This window comes from Trachymyrmex cornetzi, unplaced genomic scaffold (genome assembly GCF_001594075.2).
Source record: "Trachymyrmex cornetzi isolate Tcor2-1 unplaced genomic scaffold, Tcor1.1 scaffold466, whole genome shotgun sequence".
Classification (NCBI taxonomy): domain Eukaryota; kingdom Metazoa; phylum Arthropoda; class Insecta; order Hymenoptera; family Formicidae; genus Trachymyrmex; species Trachymyrmex cornetzi.
Window position 1 is genome coordinate 24041 of NW_017299465.1, and position 23838 is coordinate 47878.

Below are 23838 nucleotides of genomic sequence, written 5' to 3' on the forward strand. Positions count from 1 at the left end.
ATATATATATATATATGTATACATATATATAAAATATGTATCAATGCGCAACCTGTGATCCACTGGCTCATAGTAGAAAATATAAAATCATATTTTCTATTGTGTGCAAACGAAATAATCCTATAAACGTATAATATTATTTAATATTAAGCAATACTTTAGGCACATTCTTAGAATATTGAATGTAATGTTTTAATAATATTTTGTTAAAATTATATAATATTAAATAATCCTAAAATATTAATGGATGGTTATATGTCCACTCCTGGTAATGTTATATGATTATTAAAAGTAACATTATTTAATGTTACTGTAATATTGTATGAACATTAAAAAGTATTTTAGTAACATTTATTTTAATTTATAAAACTGTTACCACAGTTCAGTTTAAGATTAAGTTGAAAGACTGAAAATGATTTTGACGCGCAGTTGTAGAACTGGATATGTACATAAAATCACACCGAAATGTTATTTAAGATGAAGCATAAACTGATGAGACCTTTTCGTCACTTATTGTGAATTCAAATTATACATATATGAAAATAATATTAATAAATATTTTAATAATATTTTATATTATTGGTATATTACTTTATTGGATATTAAAGGCCAATGCTATTATATAAAGTGGACATATTACATCTATAGAATATTTCCATAATATTAAAAAATATTATATAATATCGAAATATTATATTATTTTAATTTAAAAAAAATAATATTCATATAATATTCATATAATATTCTAGAAATATTTTACGCTTATAGGGAAATACTAATTTTGCGACTTGCAAGATCGATTTTACCTATTTTAAAAAATGGCTCTCTGAAAATGACCCTTAAGAAAGGTTGCACATAATTGCCACTCAAAACTTCGTCTTAATTAGCCGAGAAGATTTAAAAGACTAATAGTTAATCGTAAATTGTGTAAATTCAAAACAAAAGCGTACAATTCGTATCTTCAACATAACTTACGAGGGATGTTTGTTATTCAGATAGTGGTTACTTTGATACTTTGACATATGAAGGAACTCAAGATCGATAATTACTAAATATTTCCGTCATCTGAGTTTCAGTACACAGACACTGCGATATATGGCGTGTCATATATCACGTACGCAGTGTGTAATTTACGTAATGCAAAGCTGCATAGGATATACTCATACTATCAGTAAAGAATATTTTCGCGTGACATAATCGTGATAGATTAGAAATTTTCCAGAAAATTATGACTACATTTTTTTTCTTAATTCGAATCATCTTTTCTTAAAAATTTTAATTAAAAGAGCATTAACAAATTTTAATTAATTTTAATAAATAAATTAATTAAAAAAATTTAATTAATTTCAATAAATCGTATATTATATATATAAGATTCGTTTAAATGGAAAAGATATTTGAAATTGGGTCGCGCTTTCTTTCTCTTTTTTTTTCTTCGTTTTCTTCAGAGAAATTGTTTTCAAAATTTTTCAAAGAGTCCACGATTTTCCGGCAATGGTGATGAAAGACACCCCGTATGCATGCATACACATAAACCGGCGTCTTTAACCTCGTTCGATCCGGTCATGGTAGACATTCAGAAATATTGGGGTGGAACGTGCAGTCAGCGTGCATACTCGTACTTGTATGTTATCGTGTGCAGAATTGTCCGAACTTATCCAAGGGATTCGGGATTTGCAGATACGAGTCGAGTATAGGGTAATGTGAAACTCGGAACGAGAATCGATATACATACAGAAACTTTTCGCCCAACGAGCTCTTACTTGTTAATAATATTGAATGGTATTCTCGCGATCATGGTCAAGTTGATGCTAACGATAATTGGTACACGAGGTACTCGATACATGTTTTGCGCCCCGGCGTCGTCGATGAATTATCGGAGCGTAAATATGCATGTGCATGACAGTTGAAAGCGAATATTCCGTGATGCAAGCGCACGGTGTTTGCGCTACAAATGGCAAAGTGAGACAGTGAGTTTTCGAGGAAAGTTTCCCTTTGTTAACGTACTCGACAGATAGGAATAAACAAAATCAATTACGAGGCGCACGTGTTTCTCGAGTCACGAATGAAATAATCGCTAGCGATTATCGCATTTTGTCCATGCAGTCTGTAAAAAAAGTACATCAGTTACAGTGAGGATGAAAAGGGATTTATTTCTGCAAAATTGAACATCTACAACTATTCAACGTGGCCTCGTACAACAACGTGACCCGGTGACTGAGAGTCTAAAGTTCAATAATTTCTAAAACTATTTTAAAGAGGATTGTCCACTGCTACTTTGTTCTGTTAGGTATGTTTTTTCTTCGCATTTTATATACAAAGCTTCAGGGATATCTTCATATAAAACGTTTACAACGAATAATTAATGCACTATAATTAAAACCCCTGCACTGCAAATTCAAGTGTGTAAAAAGTGATTTCAATAATATGTGTGTGATTAGTTTATTATATAAAAATAATTATATTGCATACAAATTACTATAATTCACATAAATATGAATTTACACCTTAGAGGAAGGTCACCGATACTGACATACTACTTTGTTTTTAGACAACATTTCTTAAACAAAAGGTAAAAATACAATTTCAAAAACATAAATACAAAGTATCTTCTATCAGATAGTATAAGCAATTTTTATAATATTGTTTGCAATTTTGCAATAATTAAGTTTTTCGTAAGTTATGCAAAAATGAGCGTTTGACAAAATGGGCTCCAAAACTGACATAGTAGGCAATAATACCAACATTCTTATTTTATAAATAAAGATATATCCTATTCTATAAATAAAACTAATTTATGAAACTATAAACATTTAAAATGACATAATATTATCAATAATATAGTCATTATTATTTTAATTACGCAATTTGCAAAAGAACACCGTAAGAATTTTCTTCTCGGATTCATAGAATTGATTTTTAGCTGATTTGGTATAGACATAAGCCACATAATATATGAATTATGAGTTTGTATTTCTTTAATTAGCTAAACAGATCATGATTTTATTAGTATCAATAAAGTGCAATAGTTAGTTTCTGAGAAATAAGGGGGTGTCACTTTAGGAGACCTATGTCAGTATCGGCGACTTTCCTCTAATGATCAACTGTCTCAAATCAGGAAGTACTATCCCAAACTTTTTTAACTCTTCGTCCCACTTTACAACGCATCCCAAATATTGTTCCAAATTAAAGACATAAATTGTCCCTCTTTTGAGTCTAAAAATAGTAAATATGAAATAACAAATGAAAATAATAAGTGCGAAATGTAATTTTCAATTAATACGTGAATTTTATGATTTTTTAAATTTAAAAACTCAGATATTGTTCATAAAATACATTCAGTAGAAAAGTGCAATTTTAAAAAATAAAATGTGGCTCTTGTAACTTGACGTAATTTTGTTGTGATCTCATGTTATACATCAAGTGTTACTAGTTATTTACGAATATAATAATATGATATTATGTATGTGTTTCGTTAACAATTATTTAAGAAATGTTTATCTTTTAAAATTTAATTATGATAATTACTAATATTGAATTTTTTTAATGTCTCTTTGCCCTCTTAAGGAGTCGGCCACCTTAATTTATACATTTAAACGTGTAATATAGCGCCATTTTTATACAGAAAACTAAACATACATATATTGAAATTACTTTTCACACACTTAATTGGGTTTGCAGTGTGCGACAGTATCTCGAGTACTAAATTTACGCATGCATATGTTACTTTTATCTGTAGAAGCAATAACCGTTTCTGCATAAATCTAATTTACAAAACACGTAAGAAACATTTCGAGAAAGGGTTTTAATAAAACGCTTTTTTCTCTCCTGCTACACTAATATCTTCTATAACTCGAACTCTCTTCTCACGCTTCAACTCAGGCAGGCGAGCGTGGGTGAACGTTTTTCAAGCAATTACGTGCAATAAAGGGATTTCTGTCACCTTCCTTGGACATCTGATCGACGGAAAAAAAGAACGACGAAGCGAGAAAAACATTAATACTTATAGTTCCTTCCTTCTCTCCTGCTATAGCAAAGCTCGATTCGTCGTGCAAGCTTTGACACGTCTATTCCTGCCTTTCTGTGCTCTTGTTTTGATAATCTGCCAGTCGCACTTTGAGTCAAGTATTTCCATTAGCCGAACTTTGATTTCACGCCTTTAATAAATGATATATTTCGACGAAGGAGGTCGTTTCTTCATAGAATCAATGCGAACCTTAGCTTCCAAGTTTAGACTAATGAAAGCCAATTTATCATTTCGCGGAATCACGAATCTGTTGGTCGCGATCAATATTATGTTACCTCTTTCGTAATATGTAATTAAGTCCTAATAGCTTTTGCTATCTCTCGTGATTTATCTAACTATTGTATCTTGAACAAGGATTTATTCAACGAGGATTAATTGGTCAATTTCTTCACCTCTAGATAAGTTACCGATAATTTTATCTATGGGGATATCTTCCAGATATCTCTCGAATATCTCATTATCCATGGATAATAATGTTATCTATAGAGATGAAAGAATTAGGGTCAGTTGTTCCATCTTCGAATTAACTATGTGATAATTTATCTAATGGATAAATAAAAGAGTAAGAGAGTAAGAGAATGAGTTGAAGTTTATCGAAAGATGGAACAACCCAGCCTTAACCATAAGCATCTAAAATAAATCCAAGTATTTAATCAAGTAAAAGTCGGAATAGCGTTGTTTTGCACGACGGATCTACGGATCGCGACGTCGATTTATACTTACCGGACGAATCTGCGGAAGGCCAGCTAGCTCGGGGGATAACCGGCGGTAGAACACTGAGCAACAAAAGAGGTAAACCGCCTCCAATACTTGGATTTCGTTGTGGGATCGAGGCGCTTGATGAGGTGTGTGACGGTTCTACTGGCTCCTGTGCCAGCTGTTTCTCCAATCTAGCCAATTCCAATTCCAGCTGTGCCATCTCACGACGATAAACTCGGTTTTGCACCTCCACACGATATTGTAGCTCCCTGAAATAGGATTCTTTTTAAAGGACTGTCAAACTTTAAATTATTTAGACAATTTCCACTCTCTCTCTCTCCTCTCTAACGTAAATATCATTTTCATATATAGGCGGCCTATTACGATTTTGGAAACGAGGTGAAAAAGATAAAAATGAATAAATTTGCTGTGTTGACCAATGAAGTTATAAATAAATTAGTTTAATTTTGTAATTTTTCATCTTGTTTCAAGAACCGTAAAAGGCCCCTACAGTGTTTATGAACTCGAGGTCAATTATATCATTTTTACGTGAAACTTTCACATTTTATTTCTTACTTTTTATTTTTTATTTTTCACTCGAGCTTTCACATGAAGCTTTTCACGCATAGCGTGATATTAATTATAAGTACATGTAGCTTAAACTGGTATTCATAACCGTTTTTATTTCATGATAGTGATATCCATCTCACGAGATAATAAACTATCGCGGAGAGTAACACGATCAGACTACACTTACTCTAATTCTGAAATATATTTATTAATTCTCTAGATTTCCGCCTTTCGACCATCATAATTCATAATGAACAAGTTCACGTAAACAATTTCACATTTTTACGGTTGGGAGAGTTACATGATCTCGCGAAATCGTATAGTATTTACGCGAAACTTTTCACATTTCTCCTCTAGGGAAAAAATTATATGATCGACCTTTCGCGGTGGTACAACCGGAAAAGCGATGGTTCTACATGAAAAAATAAATTGAAAGTGTAGAATAAAATTTTTTCATATAAGGTTTTGTCTTCGAAAAGGTCAATTTTAAATATTCACTGGGTACGGATTTAATTGATAAATTAAACTTTAAAGTATAACATATTTATTCAGAATATAATATATTAGAAAGCATTCATTGTATAAATTTACTTCAAAGAGTAGAATTGTGTATTCGATAGAATGGGCAACATTTTTAATAATTTACAAATTTTTTAATATAATAAAATTACGTGCGTATCTTGTGTATTTTCAATTACCTAGATATTACAATAATAAATACAAACATGAGCAGAGATAATAGCATACAGTGGGATTTATTAAATCGAGACATAGTTACATAAATGCATACGTATTCAACGAATATTCAAAATGTTTTCGAAAACAAAGCCTCATATGAAAAAGTTTCATTCAATATTTTTGATTTATTTTTTCATGTAAAATCACTTTCAACCTTTTCCGATTGTATTAATTCACGAATACCCTATATACATATGTCCTAATATACATATTTACGCGAAACTCTTCACTTTTCATGTTTCCCCTCTAGGGAAAAAATTATATGACCTTTCGATGGTACAACCGGAAAGGGGATGGTTCTACATGAAAAAATAAGTTGAAGACGTAGAATAAAATTTTTTCACATGAGGCTTTGTTTTTGAAAAGGTCAATTTTTAATATTCTCTGGATACGGATTTAATTGATAAATTAAAGTATATCTAACATTATATCAAATAAATACAATATCTAACATTATAGATTGTAATCCTACAATTACAATCGTATATCTAGATATTTGTCAATATAAGTAAGATATATATGTATGTATACATATATATGCATATAAATTTTAAAGCGTTAAAAGCGTAGACCAATTATCTCGTTTCACTCGAGAGAATTGGTCTACGTTTATTCAGTAACAAATAACGCAGCAATTAATTGCTTTTTAATTTCGTAAATATTTAATTTGCAAAGTGAGTATGCTTAATGCCACAAAATCGAGCGATGTGATTTCTCCTTCAGCATTCGCATCAGAAAAAACATGAGAGCATTCTTATCCTAACTCTCCATAAGATAAAAGGATATTGCGTCTGGAGGTCTACTCACTCCATCGATTATCCTCCGCACGATTTATAGGACGATACCAGGGAGTTTTATCATCCCTTCTCTCATTTTTTTTTTCACGTTTTAGATCGAAAAGACATCCGCTTGCCATTTACCTTCTGTCGTCGGTGACGAATCTACGTGTGTTGCATTCGATCTTGAGACCAAAACTTTGCACGACCGGGTCGGGTCTCTCTCCCGCCAGGATATTTGCCAATTGGGGCAAGAAGAGGAGCGTCAGGGTCGCCGTAGTCGAGGCCAGAATCAGGGCAGTGATCGTGACAAAGGCCAGGGTCGCGCGATCGGGCATCAGATTGGCTAGCACTACGACGATACCCGACGTGATTACCACGAAATACACGCTCATACCGATGTATTGCGAGTCGTTTAGGGCTGGAATTTTTACGTGCCTGAAATCGTAAGCCATTCACTTATGTATAGTGTATCTCTATGCGAACTGCCCAAAAAACACACCAAGTCAAGAGAAAGTCAAGATAATGTCAAAATGACGATTTTCGGTTACAAAATTTAATTGTTTATTGACTTTAAGCATCAGAATAAAGTCATTTTAATCTTTTGTTGATGTTTGTGTGTTCCTTGGGTGATACTGTTCAACGACGCAATCTGACTTATAGTTCAATCTACGGGAGACACATGACGGAATGCCTCGGTGAACTGTTTTATTTAAGCCGCTCAATCAAGAGATAAGCTAAGCAGGATTATAGTAATATTTCCTGTGGGAATGATATAGATATTCGAGAAATTAATAGTGAGTTCGCTTTCAAAACGGCATATAGTATGCAATAGATTATCTCTATTATCGGGGGAGCTAGCCTGCTTTACATGCGGTATCCGCGGACTTGGAAATGTCTTTATCCCTAAGCTCACCTTGTTTCCCAGGCCATGTAGACTCCGACTACGAGTAATAAACCTTTGTAAACGTAGAGAGCGCTTAACCAGCCGTTCGTATGCTGCGAACGGCATACCTCCACCTGCAAAGGCAAATAAAGGCACGAGTTAATTGGTTGCGGCTCGTTAACATAGTTCCTGTGGTGTAACCGTGACATTTGAGCCACAGCCATCGCCAGAGTACTTCGCTTGAGATGACGGAACGAGTCGGACATGAATTTCATATCAGTTACCTGAGGCTGATAGACGACCCCTCGGTCCTGTGGGCTTATTTCTAGGGTAAGATTTTGTAGGTGACGTTGCATCGGGTCCAAAATTACCCATAGGGTCACTACGACGACGTCGATCACCAGGAGCATGCAGATCAAGAATATCAGCTGCGTATCCTGGAGCAGCTATAAAGCACGAAGCGATAAGTGCGATTTATGTGTCTGACCCAGGCATCGATTCCGCAAGCGTGTGGAAACGCGTAACTTTTTGGTATTCTTTTCCCCTCGAAAAAACAAATATCGGTTTCGCGTTAGGTCACGTTTACCGAATGAGGAAGGAAAATTGTTTGCATGTCACTAACCTTGTTCTTAACGACTCCGCTCCGGCTTCTGGTGAAGATTCTGTGTACCCGATAAGTCTTCGTGAACATCGAGCCAAAAGCTAGGGAGAAGCCAGCCGATAGTAGATATACTCTCGCCTGTGGATAAGAAACACATGGCACATTTATATTAGTTCTTATTTTTAGGAAAGAACACTTACGCAATCAGGCAAAACACTATAGGGACGAGCGTTTTGTAATAATTGTAAAACAAGCAATTTCAATTATTGCACATTTGTTTGCCAAACCAATTCTGGAAAACAAATAAATAACTACACTGCAGTTCTTATTACGTAGTTTAATTTGTAAAAAAATTGCGCTTTTTTGGGAACTTCAATTAATTTTTTTACAAAAAAATTCCCAGATTTGTTTTAAAGGGATGCGCCTTCAATAATGCAAGAGGTGTCCGGTATTAATGCGGACCGTTAACATGCGTATATAAATCAAATCGACGCCGATAATATTGATCACGTCGTCAAGGATGCAATATTCCTTCGTAATAGATGTTAATCACCTTGCACACCGTAGGATAATAACCATCGCTGTCAGGAAGCGTGGCGTCGTCCAGTCCCAAAAGTATAACAGCACCGTAGACCAGGCCGCAGCCAACGGCTGCCATATTATTCAGCCTCGGGCTTGAAAGTTTTATGCTTCTGCCAATATTCAGGATTAATGGACTTGAGTGATGTATCGTGACAATTTACATACAGATTCTTGAAAATTTAGCAAGCGCGATCTTCAAGTAAGCTGTCTTCATTTATTTTAATTCGTAAAATCGACAATGTCATGTATGCCTACACTTACTCAAATCATTTTATCAATTTCTTTTTTAAGAATAATCAATAAATATTTAAAGATTGCATTCACGAATATTGTAAAAAGTATCCCCTGAGAAGAAGATAGTTAAAAATTTATTTTTGAGATATAATATTTATTTCACTGAATTAAATCCTTATTGAAATAACGCGATAAAATAACATTTTATTCCTAACAAATAAACCATTTATTTTATTTTTTTACAATTGATTGATAAGATTTTATAAAAATATATATTTCGTCATCATAGTCAAATTTTTTATAATCAATATTATCGATGAAAACGTCACATATAAAATTTTCTCGAGAATATTTATACTTTTTTAGTGTACTGAGAAAAAATGTACTAAATTTTAATAAATATTTGTTTGAATAGTCCTAGGTGAATATTTATTAAATGTGAACTTATAATTATTTAATACAAGAACCATTAATTTGATTCAATTGTCCTTTTTTGTTTAATAAATATTTATTTATCATAAGTATAGGTGTTAAATTAATATTCAAACAAATATTTATTAAAATTTAGTACATTTTTCTCAGTGTAACACTTAGAATCTTAGATGTTCGCGTTCTTCCATATTTTTTACTTTATCAATTACATGAGGATTCATAGTTTGTATTGAATATCGAACTTACTTGTGCTTGCGAAAGTGAAGATTAAAGGCCAGAAAAGCGAGCGCCAAGGTAACACCGACACTGGCGATGCAGGTGATAGCGAGAAACGCGGCGGGTGCCACTGTCACCATTCGTAATCTGCGTGCAATAACAAACTCGATCACTCGATCTGCCGCCCTCGAGTTTGATGAATATTCGAACGATGTTATCGAACGGGCGTGTAAATTAATTCAACACGTTATTATTCCGTAATGTTATAATTGCTACCGCTATTGATGTACAATGCCTTACACTAACTCGCTGGAAACAGTAATTATCTGCAGTCGAATTATTGTCAAACGCGTGTCGAAACTAGCTAAATATTTGACAGTGGTAATGACTCGAAATACTCAGGTAACGGCGATTATTTCATTAAATAACATCTCGCTAGACACGAGAAGATCATCAATCCTTATTCCGGATTATTAAATCTGAATTGTAATAAGATCAGACGTAATGAAAATATGTGAATAGTGCTAATACTTTCAGTATTCTATTATTCTCAATCAAAAACTCTTCAAATATGATTCAAAACTTTTAAATATAATTACTGAAATATTTAGATTAGACATACCAATTCATTAATATGCAAATTACGATGATCAAGACTTGATGTACCTAAGAATAATTGAGCAGATCAATCAAGTATGATAACGTTGATAATACATACCGAAAGACCCTGCGAGCCGCTGGTACTTGCCCTCCGGGCCATCTTGTAGCCTCACATCCTGGACAGTTCATTATCAGTTTCTCATCTTCAGGAGTATAGATAGCTATTCTCTTAATATCGTGTCCTGTAATCGAAAAACTTTGTTATCAGCTTTCGGAAGCGTGTCACGCTATCAGATTGCTGTTGAATCGATTAGTAAATTTCATCTCCGTGAACAACACAAAAATTAATAGTTATTGCTTAAGATTAATTCATTGCATGATTTCTAATTCAGTATTTACTATGTGCTTTTTATTTTGATTAGTTTTTGAAATTCATTTGGATTCTACTTTTTAAAATATAAAAAAATTGTAATTATTGGTGAAATAGCAAATAACAGAATTGCAAAACGGGATAGGAAGATGCATTTTCTAGGGATAAAGGCTATCGATTTTTACTTCAAACTAAATTTTTTTCTCTCTGCTCTATTCCGATTTCTCTTTCCTTTCATCGTGAATATCTAGTAAAACTGTTCCGTTAGTGTGTCAGAAAATAAGTAGCGGAAAGAGATCGAGACGTCCAAAGGGACGTTTATTCACGTTGGAAACGTAATTTCCTCTTCCTCTCTTTTGTTTGCACACCTACCGCTTTCTCCTTTTTATTGCGGACAATTTTAAAGAAGAAATTAATTATCTTTGTAACATTGGAGACTGCGGTGATATATATCTACAAAAATAGAAAAGAATTTAAAGTATATTCCGAGAATAAAATGTCAACAGTATTAAACAACTCAATTATAATTAATCTTTCAAGCTTCATGCCAGTAATATTAATTCTGGCAAAGCAGACGTGACTTTTTCCAAGTGTTGATGATTATCTTCTTATTGGGGATAAAGTTACAGTGCACGTCGAAAGGGCAACGTTAATCAAACCGAAGCTTCAATTCCTTCCACCTCGTCGTTCGATGTCCTTAGAAAATCCATTATCCGCCTCCTTTTCTCTCGTATTCGTTCGACAATTTATCGGTCGATGTCAGTAAGCTTGGATATTCGCGAGGCAGGCAAAAGGTAGAGTGAAGCCGTGCGAACCTTGTCAGCATTGCTTTCACCACACCTGAGGCCGAAGTTTCAGTGAGAAACCTATTCGAATAACGGATTAAGTGCCATTCGATTAAGGTGATTGCTTCTAAAAGCGATCGTCTTATATAGCAAAACGTGACACAAAGAAAATTACAACGAATTAATAGACACACACATACGCACAACATACACTATATTAAAAAAATATTTGTTTTTTAAAATGATTTTAAATCTTTTTTCTCGCGATAGTTAAAAAAATAAATTAATTAAATTCTTTTACGCATCTCACAATTATATTAACATCGTATAATTATATTATTTTATACATATATATGAAATATATACGGCAGAATAATACACAACATTAGCTAAGTGTAATAATTAATTCAATAATATTATGTAATAGAAAATTGATAATCTCTCTGTCGAATAATTCCGGAAATGAAGATATTATCGTATCACTCAATCATTATAAATGCTACTCATGATATTATACATATCGATTTGCTGACAATGCGATATCCTCCAAGTTGTCTTGTTTCGATGAATTAATGCATAATTATAATAAAAATAAAATTAATTTGATATAGGTGCTGTTGCAAGAAAATAGAAAGTAACTAACAATAAGCAAAAAAGTTATAGTTTCTTACAGTATACAGTAGAAATACCGATATCTTTTAATTTTTAAGCAGATTTCTTGTATTTGATTCTGAAATAAGAGCGATCTAGATTTCTTGCCAAGTTCTTGGAAGTACAATCGATTATTATGTTCTTTTCAATAGTTACAATCAAAGGGAATTAAAGGAGAAAATGTCCAATTATGGATCAGTATAACTTCGATCCTCTTTCGTTTCAGGATTTTTGATTCCAATATTAATCTCTGATATATTATTAAAATATTGTATAATGATTATGGAATATCTCATATAGTAGTCATTTATATTTTATTAAGAAATAACTTAATATTATTTTGGGATATTATTTTTTTGTGTCTTGAATTACTTTGACATTATACATTTTTTCAAAACAAGAATTGAATCAAAATAAGATGTATTCTGTACATTTTTTTTCTTGCTGCAGCATTATTTGTGTATATGTATATATACTTTTTATATAACACTTTTCTTCATTAATTCACAACAAGAAAAAACGTACTCAAAGATGGTACAAGTATTTAATAATTTGTATTTAGCTATTTCAAGACATCATAAATTCTGTACAGATCGAGAAATCAATTAGATAAATAAAGATTGGATCGCACGAGTTAAAATACATATTCTAAATTAATCTTTAGATCATAAACCTTTTACGCAGATTTAAGGTTTCAGTAAACTGTGTTTATCGTATAACAAATGCGCGAGCCGAATCCTTTTACCAATTTGTTATTATTTTCATTATACAAAGTGTCTTAAAACCACTTTGGAGCACTCTTAGGTTCGTCGAGAATTTTCTCTTATAGTACCAAGAGCAGTTAACTGTGTCGCATCAAATTTAATTTGAGGAGCAACAAAGAATAGTCTTGTTACATTTATTCTTTCTGCTAGAATCAGCGAATGCTCGCAATTTATACTATCCATGCTGCCTTTTATTTCTCTCTGTCTCCATGTTTATGTGAGTTTCTGCCGCATGCATCTCGCAGCGCTTAGATTCATTTTACATGAACTATAATTCGCAATTGAATTCGTAACAGAATTTTATATTCATAATTCTCTCATGCGAAGAATATCTTTAAAATAAAAAATTCCGCGCAGTATATTAACAAAATTTAAAATAAAATTCTATATAGTGGATTCTCTCCTATAAATTTTGTCGCGCATTTTAAATCGAGTAAAATGGCCTTTATAGCTCCCTGTATACAGCAATTTATTTGCCTTTCAGCGCGTCGCATGAGCTCGCTTGCTGATTTCGCGAGTTCTCAGCGCGATTATCACTTGGTAGCAAGAAAGAAGAAGTGGCGAGCGTGATTTTATTACGGTATAATAAATTGTCGGCCAATCTCTCGGATTCGCCCGGAACGTTTCAGACGTAAATGGTAGATAAAGGAATCCGTAGTCCACGGTTTTTATGGACGGTTTTATCTTTTTATTTTTTCACGTCCGTCATATTCCGTCAACATCGCGACGTAATTTCTCCAGCGAGAGTACGCTCGCTATAATATTTCATGATAAACCCGCGCCAACGGATGCAATGACCGCTCTTTTGCGTGCTTAATCCCGCGTGCAAATTGGGCACCACGAATTTCAGATGCCGTACCAGCGATGCTTGCTCTATAGCCGAGCAAATAGATCGATAGAACATCTCTCGAAGCACAGAAATTACGTCCTTCTCGAGCGACCGCGGTACAATAAGGTAAAGAAGTAAGGTAGACGCGAACGCGGCGGCCGATAGTGAGTAATGAGAAAATAGCGGAAATGACAAAGTAAAATAAACGACACGATAGATGCTGGTGACGTAATCGTAATTGCCTTCGAAACAAGCGACAAATCTATTTGCTCAATTCCTACTTCTGCATGATTACCGAGAGTAATCGGACAACTCCATTACCTCTCCGTCGTAATAAGTAAAATGAAGTTCAATTCTGGTTGATGCCCTTTTTTTCTTCCTTGCATCTGATTTGCACTTCATCGTGATATCAGATAATTTGCTTTATCACTTTTTTCTCTCAAAGATATCGAATCAAATCAGTATCCGTGACAGCTCATCGTATAAGAATCTTTTTTACATCACTAAGTTCAATTTTCTACGTAACCCTCTCATTGACCTTTACAAGGAACTCCACTATTCAGTTACTTCACCCCATCGTCCTCGACGTTTCCCGCCCTCGTCTATTATTATTTTCTCAAGGATATAATGCCAATTGATCGACGCCATTTGATTTGTCGTACAAAAAATAAGTATTTAGTTATTTCTTTTTACCCTTTTCGTCCATCCTGCACGATTGCAATATACTGCGTTAAAAGTCGCACAAGTCTCGGTAACGGGAGGTTTACTATTTGCCAGAACTTGATAGATTGCGCCAGGATTTGACACAGCTGAAAATGAGTGTACGACTAAAAGAAAAAAAGGAAGAAAGAGAGATCGAAGACGAGTCACAGGTGGTAATATAAACGCGGTGGCAGTCGATGCTATTTTATTTGTCCAAACAGCAGCATGGATCTTTTGCACTGGTCCTGTCTGTAGTTGCCATTGGCGCCGGAAATTCGCGTCAGTTCATTGACTTTATCTAAAATCGATGTCGCTGGAACGATCCTAAAAAAGAAGTCGTTTCTTCGCGCGACTCCGAGCGAGGGTTAACGAGCTGGGCGATGAGTCCATAATGTACCACAGACGGCGATCGTGCAATCAGAAAGGTGTGAAAATGGCAAAAGATTCTCGGGTTCAGCGCTCCCGAAAACAAGAGAGAAAGAGAGAAGTTAGTGGTTTTATACGACAAAATTGGTTTTTTTAACTCTCCTTACATCACTCATTTCTTAATAGAGAGAATACTTCTCTCCCTTGCGATTGTTTTTGCCCCAACTGACACGTGACTAATGATTTCCCTATTGTGATATACGAAGTGGAAAATAATTCTTGAGAGTTTCGAAGAGTTTTTTTATCGTGAAGATACTGCATGAAAACATTGCAGGATTACGAGCCCTGAAAATAAAACGCTTTGTGCCTTGAAATATACGAACAATCTTGTTGGAGAGAATAAAGAGGGAGAGAAAAAGAGAGAAGGGGGGGGGGGGAATAACATAAAGTTTGTGGTATTACGTATCAAGAGGATCTCAAGTTTAACAAAATATTTTGTACTATCTGCCTCTCGGTTTCTCTTTGTTAAACTTACTACAATGAGAAGCGACGTTCTCAAATTTGTTACGTAAATTTCGCATGTTAAGATACAAGTTTCTCTGTAATGGCTTTTAATAATCTAATTAATGTTACGTCTGTTAAATTAACAATTAGAAATATTATTGTATAAAGAATTTATAACAAATTTGAAGCAAATGAAACCTTCGTATATGTTATTTAAAATGCAATTGTAGAATGGAAGAAATATATATGTAATGTATTAACCCTTACCGTGCTAATATGGGTAACCAGTGACAGAGCGATTCCTGCTCGTGCAAGTTTCTTTGAGTCTTTCGGTAATTATAAATTATACTACATTTTATTATTTTCCAAAATAAAGAGTCAATATTTATTCTAGAAAGTTGAAAGTATGTTGATGAATTTTTAGAGATTTTTTGAATTATTTTGAAGAGGTGAAAAAACGAAGAGATTCTAGTGACCCTTGATAGTATGGATGAGGCACCAAATTGTACATAGTACGGTAAGGGTTAAGTAATATATAATATATACTTCTAATATATATTTTTAACATATAAAATAAAGTCATATAATATTGAAAGTTTATTAATGACACACGGCTAGGAAACTTCTATTTCCTTCGATTTTAACGTTTTAAAGTTTGACTAAAAATGGACTCATATATAATATACTTTTGATTTCTTTGTTCTTAAAGTTTAACCAGAAATTACATTTTGCTGTATCAACTGTTTAATTTAAAATAAATGGTTGCTTTGTAACTACGGAAATTATATTTTACTGGATTTGAGATGAACGGAATGCATATTCTTTCTGCAATTTCCTTACTTCTACAATTACACAAAAATATATATTATACTGAATGGACTAATCTAAATGATTCTAAAGAAATAATGTTACACATACATGTGGAATTTGAGAGTCGATGGCCTGGCTTGCATTTTAACTACTAACACTGATGATGACCCGATGAAGAGATCGAAACGTTTGTCTAAATAAACAGATATTTAATAAATTGTTTATTGGCTCGTAGCCCTTATATAATACTTTCTTTATTTAAATTTATTGAGCCATATTATCTTTTATTATTTTTAATATATTTTCGAGAAAATAGACAATATATTCATACAATTTTTAATATCCAAAAAATGCGTTCATATTTTATATGGAGACAAAAATACAGAGGATGCTATCCGTTATCTTCTATTATTGGAGCTTTTAAGAGATTGTTCGGGCATGGCTTTTAGTCGGACAACAGGCAGGTAGAGACAGAAATGCAGAGAATAATGAATCGCGGCCTCAATCCTGAGTGCGCATCGAGGATACGTGAAAGTGAAGCGATACCACTGGATATAGGTGACACACTGCGGAAATATTTCCGCCTATTATCCGCCGCATGCATTGCCGGGGTGCGAGTGAACACGCGTGCCCGCGTTATGCCGCGAGGAGGCTTGATTTCGTGAGGAATTCTATCGCTGGAATCGTGGGAATACCGGGGGTTGGTGCTTCCATGGACTACTCGAATTATGCATTGGCATTGTGTGTTGCCGGCAAGAGAGAACTCTTGACCTATTGTTCGTCGTCAACGATGGATTTCGGCTCGCATCGCGCCGGCTGGAATCCCGAACGAAATCGCGTATACATTCGCGCAAGACGTTTCGATTCTCTTCAACGCGCGAAACAGGATATTAATTATAAGTAAGCGACATATAAATCCGCAAACGAAAAATATTGCGATAAACATACATAAAATTTCATCTGAATTTCGCGCACGTAAACTTTCATCGTTGCACCGTCCCACAAATCTCGTTTCCCGATGCAGATTTTCAGACACATTTGTAGCTTCACGTTTTGGATTTACAGACAAATTTGTATCTATTCAAATTTTTCACGCGTTTATATTTTTCGTGTACAATGCACTTAGTATTTTAACGACGCAATTTTTAGTCAGCGTTATGGAAGTTGTATAAATACGTGACATGGAACATAAACGTGTTTCTTTGGTTTATCTCAGACGAATCTCCAGTCGTACCTACTAAATGATTAGCCCGGTTGAAATTGCAGTGCAGTTTGGTCGGAGCAATCTCACTCTCTCTTGCATGAAATTAATTATAAAATTTCGACGAGAGGATATGTGGACATCTCTCGTGAGAATAATACGAAAGCAATTACGACGGCATTTATCTTGGTTTTGTGCGGTACCGTATTTTCCATTATTTGACCACAGCGCACGACGAAAGATAGCTGACGCACACGTTGTAATTACAAACGCATTAATTACTGTAACAGCAGTCAAATAGAACAGATTGAAAAAGCTGAACCTTTGACGTAAAATTACTCGCTATTATCGGTAATATTATTAGCGCGATATTTTCTTCTTTTGTATGCCTTCTATTATCATCGCTGTCGGCTATAATTTGATAAACATATGTCGTGTCTCTATAATAAAGTCGACTTTTGACGTTGAAAAAAGTATCGATTTAATCAAGTGATATTATTGAAAATATATCTCATTGTCAGAGCTCTCTCTCTCTCTCTCTCTCTCTATATATATATATATATATCATAGACATATAAGATAGATCCAGCATCCGTATACTTTTCTATAGTATATACTGGGTTTGGCAGAACGGTGCGAGAGGCAAAATATCGGGACAACTTGTCCTTCTCTGCGCGCGCATCTTGACAATTTTGACAAAATCAAAATGGCTACCGTTAGAATTGTCTGTATTCTTCGCACCCCTTATTAATAACTGTTAGTATTGCGTTTCTTTTGTAAAAAAAAATTGAATATGAAGACGTGCAACGCATGTGGGCATCAAAAGAAATTTGGCGAACAGGAAAAACTATTCTTTCACACGTAAGTGAAACATTTTAACCTCTATTTATGTACATGCATACAATACGTACAACATATGCTTCATTTACGTGTGACAGGATATTTTCTCCTTGTCCATCAGAATACTGGTGACGCAAAGTAATACAATTATAACAATGGGTAAAGAATACAGACGATCCTAACGTAGTCAGCCATTTTGATTTTGTCAAGAATATCAAGATGCACGCGCAGAGAAGGATTGCCTCGATATTTTGCCTCTCGCACTGTTCTGCCAAACTCAGTATATACTATAAATGCTGGGTCTATCTTATATGTCTATGATATATCTATCTATCTATCTATCTATCTATCTATCTATCTATCTATCTATCTATCTATCTATCTATCTCTTTCTCTCCGCGTCTCTTTGATTTTGCACGTTTTTCTCTATCGATTTCGATGAGATTCCATCCTTATTAATAATGCATTGACTTTTTGCTAGCGTAAAAGATCACCGATTCGATAAAATGCCGAGTATTGTCAATCGCATTACTGCGGGATTCACGGCAACGATTCCATTTCGTAGCTCATATCTCCAGACGGAGACTACGATTCCGTCGTATCCGGGCAAGTATACATAAATCGCGACGTTGGCAAGCTGATGTTTACTCTACTCCGTGTTTCCGCAACGTGGAATCTCTGAAAACCCCTTACGAGCATTAAACTTTGGCGCCGAGACGAGGGATTTAAGCGGTTCTTTATTTTCAGGATCTGTTAACTCTCCGCTAACCGCCACGGGGCGAACCTACCCCGGGGAGTTCTATATATGCGCGACAGAAAAGTGAAATCGCGTCGAGATACTGCTCTAACGTGACGCTGCAAAAACTAACTGAATATGCAATTCGCCGCTTTTATTTTCGTCCCGTTACCGGCCACGGTCGTGCTTTAATACATGCGAATTTATGATAACCGCGCAATAACTTCATCATAAGCGGATTTCACGCGTCGAAGGAATCGCTTCCGCTTGCATAATTTCGATTAACTTTCGTCTTATTTTATTTGCTTATCAAAATGGTCAGTATTATATCGATCAGCGGCATCTATTCGTATGATAATCCTGTACGGAGCAGGAATTTATTGTGTAGAGAAAAACTTTGTGCATTTTGTGTACGCAACTTATAAATAGAATGAGAAACAGAAAGCATGAAGCGAGAAAGTTGTAACACAAACAGACTATTGAGGGGTTGTAAAAATTGGTGGTGAAATATTAGTCAATTTATACTAAAAAATAAATTCTGCAGGAAACTTTTTCGCATGTTTCGTCAACTCGATGTAGAAAAAAAAGGAAATTCCATTAGTTTTTGCCATTAATGAAATATCACGCGGTAAATGGCTAAATGTGTTAAAAGACTTAACATTATATTGGAAATCCATACGAGGATCTACTCCAGGGCATTTAGCGTGATCGTGATTGATTGCAATTAAATATTGAGGCTAAGGCAAATAGATCGATTTTCACGACGCAATATATCTGCATATATCTAATAATAGTCGATTATTATATGATAAATATGTTTAGAACCACAATAATAATTCCTTTCTCAAAAACACGTATGCTGAATTCATTTCAACATTAAAACAATAATAAAATAAATGTTATGAAAGAAAACAAAAAAGTATGAAATTAAAAAAAAAATTTTTTTGGCAACAATATTGAGAAATAGATAAACATTGTCTATATTTTTGGCAACTGCAATAACTCACCTGTTTAACTCACCTGTATTTGATTTAACCCACGGCGGGATATAAAGAGGTCGATGTGTATCGATTTCATGTTAAACTACTCTGCAGATTTTATTCGATTTCTCATATTATGACGTTTGTATAAATAATAAATAGTGTTAGAGAAATAAAATAATGAATCGTGATATACAGTATTATAATCAGTCATCAAGATAGTAATTATAATACTGTATATCACGATTCATTATTTTATTTCTCTTTTTATAATTCAAACACGTACGTTAAATTAAATGTTATGCCAATTGTGGTGAATACTTAACTTCGAATTGAATTTAAAAATATAAAAAAGAAGATAAGAATTCAATGATAGTGTCACAAGTGCAAGAAATGTCTGATTGCAATTTTGAGTACAAGAGACACTCAGTTTTATAATTCAATACCAGTCGCGAACGCAAAGTTAGTAGTTGCACGGTCGTGTTGCGTCGAGTTAGTAGTTTGCGAAGTCTATGCGATTTCTCTCAGACGTTTCGGACGAATGGGAATGTCGTGGGAGTTTTCATGTCGATTTGTTTGCGGTATAACAGAATGATGACTTTAGCTCACGATATAAACATGTAATAAAATCAATAGTTGTCTAAGAATATTAATATTATTCAAACAATTTTATTCAAAAATTTATTTTACAAACAAAAACTTTGAAACAATGTTTGAATACAAGTAACATAATTGGTTGAATCACGAGGAAAGGAAGATATAATGGAGTCGATGCTATTATAAGTGTGTATTTGTAATTAACTAAATTACATTATTATCAAGGAGTATACATAAATTAAAAATAAGCAAACGTTTTGATTAACAAATTTTGGTCTTCCTCAATGTTCATGTGATAACAAAAAAAAAAAGACAAATTTACAGAGCAATCATGATAACCGCTCTAACTAGATTAGTGTTACGAAAATCGAAAAAAAGCGCATCTTCGTCTATTTATGTGTTGTTGTTTTCAACATAATGCGGATATTAAAGGTAAATGATCCGAAAATTGTAAAGTTTTAATTTGAATGTAGACAGAGAGCAAATTATAGATACAGCTAACTGTAATAGTTATAAAAACGAAACGTAACGTCGTAATTAATATAATGAAGCAGACAAAGTAATTGTTATATATTAAAGGAGGAGAAACTTTCGCAAACTTATCATACTAATAAGTCGACCGTAACTTAAACAAGTCACAGACATAATTATTGTTGTTATTCAATTATGAGAAATTAAATCACGCTGACAGACTGTGGTCATATGGTCGGACAGTTCAAACAAAAGTGATGATAATTGTTTGTCACCACAGCAAGACTAATCTACATAAAGGTCAAGAATGAGATTCAAATTAAATAACATTAAAAGTGACGTTCAAATTTAAAAGTAAGTACATTGCAGTTTATATATTATGCCAATTACAAAATTTTTAATTGGAATTATAATTGTACGCATTAAATGACCGATTAAATTCAAACTTAAATTACCTACAAATTAAAATTAAATTAAAATTGAAATTTAGAGATTATAAATTATAAATTAAAATGAAGAAGCATCACAATTCTTTAAGATTATTAATTAAATTATTATATAAAAAATTTAAAAGTTTACAGTCGTTTTACAAGTTGAGACCTTGGGATTATTTACACACTAACCTAGTTAGAACATTTATATGATCATTCTGTAAAGTTTTTTTTGTTGTTACATGAATAAAATCAAAGACTGAAGAAAACTGATGGTCTCAAAACGTTTGTTTAATCTTAACTTATGTACACTCCTTATTAATAAATAATTTGATTAATTACAAATACGTACTTATAACGGCGACGGCTTTTTTTCCTCGAATTTGTTATCACATTACTGACCTTTTATTACTTATAATAATTTGCTGAGTCACATGAAAAATGAAGGAAAGAATAACTACAAAAATAGCTTATCTTTGATGACAAATATAAATAAAATCGTGATAGATATACTGTGGTACATTATACCTGCATTCAATTCCCTTTGCGCACTTTTTATGACATATACGATTAACTTTGTTTATGAACATTGGAAAAGGTAGTATTTCGCTGAAATAGAGAGAGACTTTATAAATGCATATTGCAATTAAACAATTATTACGACAGTGTTAATGAATAGAATTTCCATTTCCGGAGTGTGTGGCTGTGGACACATTTATGAATAACAGAGAGACGAAATGACCAGGAAGAAAAGTAATCATTACGACGTCTATCAAAGTACATCGCGCGGCACGATTTCTCGGCTAATGTTTCTCTGGATTAATTAACGTTATATTCGAGCACGACAACGGCGTTACTGTAGCGTTAATGATAAAAGAGAGAGACTAATTTTTAATTTAACGTAAATGTTAGTGTCGACGTGCTGTTTTACTGTGTACGATTATTTTTAAACGCGGCCGTTTGTGCGCCCGTTGACAATAGAGCCAGAGGTGGCGATTACAATAAAAACTGTAAGATATATATTTTTACACACATTTTTGGTGATATTGCTGCACATCAATTTCAGAGACTCATATAGGTATATTTACGGGACATAAGCAACCTCTAGGGTATAATATCCGAGGTATTCTACTTGGGGGTATAGTCAGACTACTAGTCTCTTGGGGATATAAATAAGAAGACATACGTAAATCACATATTCAAATCGCACTCTCCCATTTATCAGAAATGAGAAATCGTAATACACACCATTGCAACTCAAGCGCTACAATCACTCGAGCAAATCACCGATCCAGTGAGAAATGACAATGGAATCGACATCAAATCGATGTTGATTCGACGTCGAAATCATCAAATTCGATGTTGATTCGACATCGATTTCATTGTCATTTCTCACTGGGTAGGGACGTCGAAAACTTTTCGAATCAAGATGTCAGGTGTTTCTTGAAAACTTTTTAGTGTGCAACTCTCCATACACAATCGGAAAACATAAAGTTTCTCCACATCGAACGTCCGACAAAAACATTTTCTACAAAATAAATGCAGATGGTGAATAAAGAGTCAATAAAGTTTAGACATTTCAGATATTTGGAAATCAAAAAAAGAAGAAAAAAAAAATATGTTGTTACGTACTCATATTAATTTTATATCATGACTTTAGTAATTATATAGAGATATATTATATATACTTCATAAATCAATCAATAATATTTGTTGCGCTATGCAATGTGCTTTATTAATATCATTTACTTAAGTTACGTACATAATATTATAATAACGCGATTAATTCCCAATATAAATTGCCCGATATATACGCTGCTTAATACATGTAATTGTTCATTGGCGTTCATTTAAATGCATAAGATACTTAGCGGATCATATCACTTGCAAAAATTGGAGCAATATGTGCAATATCGATAACAGAGGAATCGGTATCTCTATATCAAAGCAAGAGACGAATAATCTTGTTTCGAGATACGTAGCGATCACATAGCGTATAAAGCGATTTCTGAAAAGAAGATTGCGTTTTCTGTTCGAGAGGACATGTACTATATGACGCATGTACATACGAATTCGCAATAGTGATAGACCGAGATAGACTTAAAGCACAGCGTGGAAATGCTCGTAAACAAAACGTATTAGCGGGATGCTAGATGCGCAGTTCATAATAGAAAACTCATAAATTGGATTATACGCGCGTCCATGCGCCAGTTGTCCTCGGCATAGAATACGCGATATGCCGCATCGTTAGAATCACGCCATTGTCTGTGCTAGTTGTATCGTTTCATCGTGTACCCTGGCGTAAGCTCTTGCTGCTCATTGTACGTTTAACGCCGTTATTGACATTCGGGAAGAGCGGATGAAGCGTAAAGTCCAGAGAGTACAGCGAAATGTATTACGGATCGTCATTGAAGTTTCGATTCGCGTCAACAAATGGTTT

General features: G+C 33.8%; 2 protein-coding genes across 2 annotated transcripts in view; both read right to left on the reverse strand.

The window, feature by feature from the left end:
• The window catches only part of LOC108764915 (uncharacterized), a 16234-nt gene extending 5672 nt beyond the window's left edge, over positions 1 to 10562 (reverse strand). Inside the window, exons 1-8 of the mRNA XM_018513323.1 lie at positions 10480 to 10562; positions 9792 to 9908; positions 8851 to 8989; positions 8319 to 8435; positions 7981 to 8142; positions 7727 to 7830; positions 6955 to 7248; positions 4751 to 4995 (exon numbers count right to left, since the gene is read on the reverse strand). Coding sequence (XP_018368825.1) covers positions 4751 to 4995; positions 6955 to 7248; positions 7727 to 7830; positions 7981 to 8142; positions 8319 to 8435; positions 8851 to 8989; positions 9792 to 9908; positions 10480 to 10550 — 1249 coding nt within the window. The 5' untranslated portion in view covers positions 10551 to 10562. The remainder of the gene's footprint in view (positions 1 to 4750; positions 4996 to 6954; positions 7249 to 7726; positions 7831 to 7980; positions 8143 to 8318; positions 8436 to 8850; positions 8990 to 9791; positions 9909 to 10479) is intronic.
• A 13089-nt stretch (positions 10563 to 23651) lies between these two features.
• Positions 23652 to 23838, reverse strand: part of LOC108764905 (uncharacterized) — a 63818-nt gene continuing 63631 nt past the window's right edge. Inside the window, exon 8 of the mRNA XM_018513310.1 lies at positions 23652 to 23710. Within this exon, the coding sequence (XP_018368812.1) occupies positions 23652 to 23710 (59 nt within the window). The remainder of the gene's footprint in view (positions 23711 to 23838) is intronic.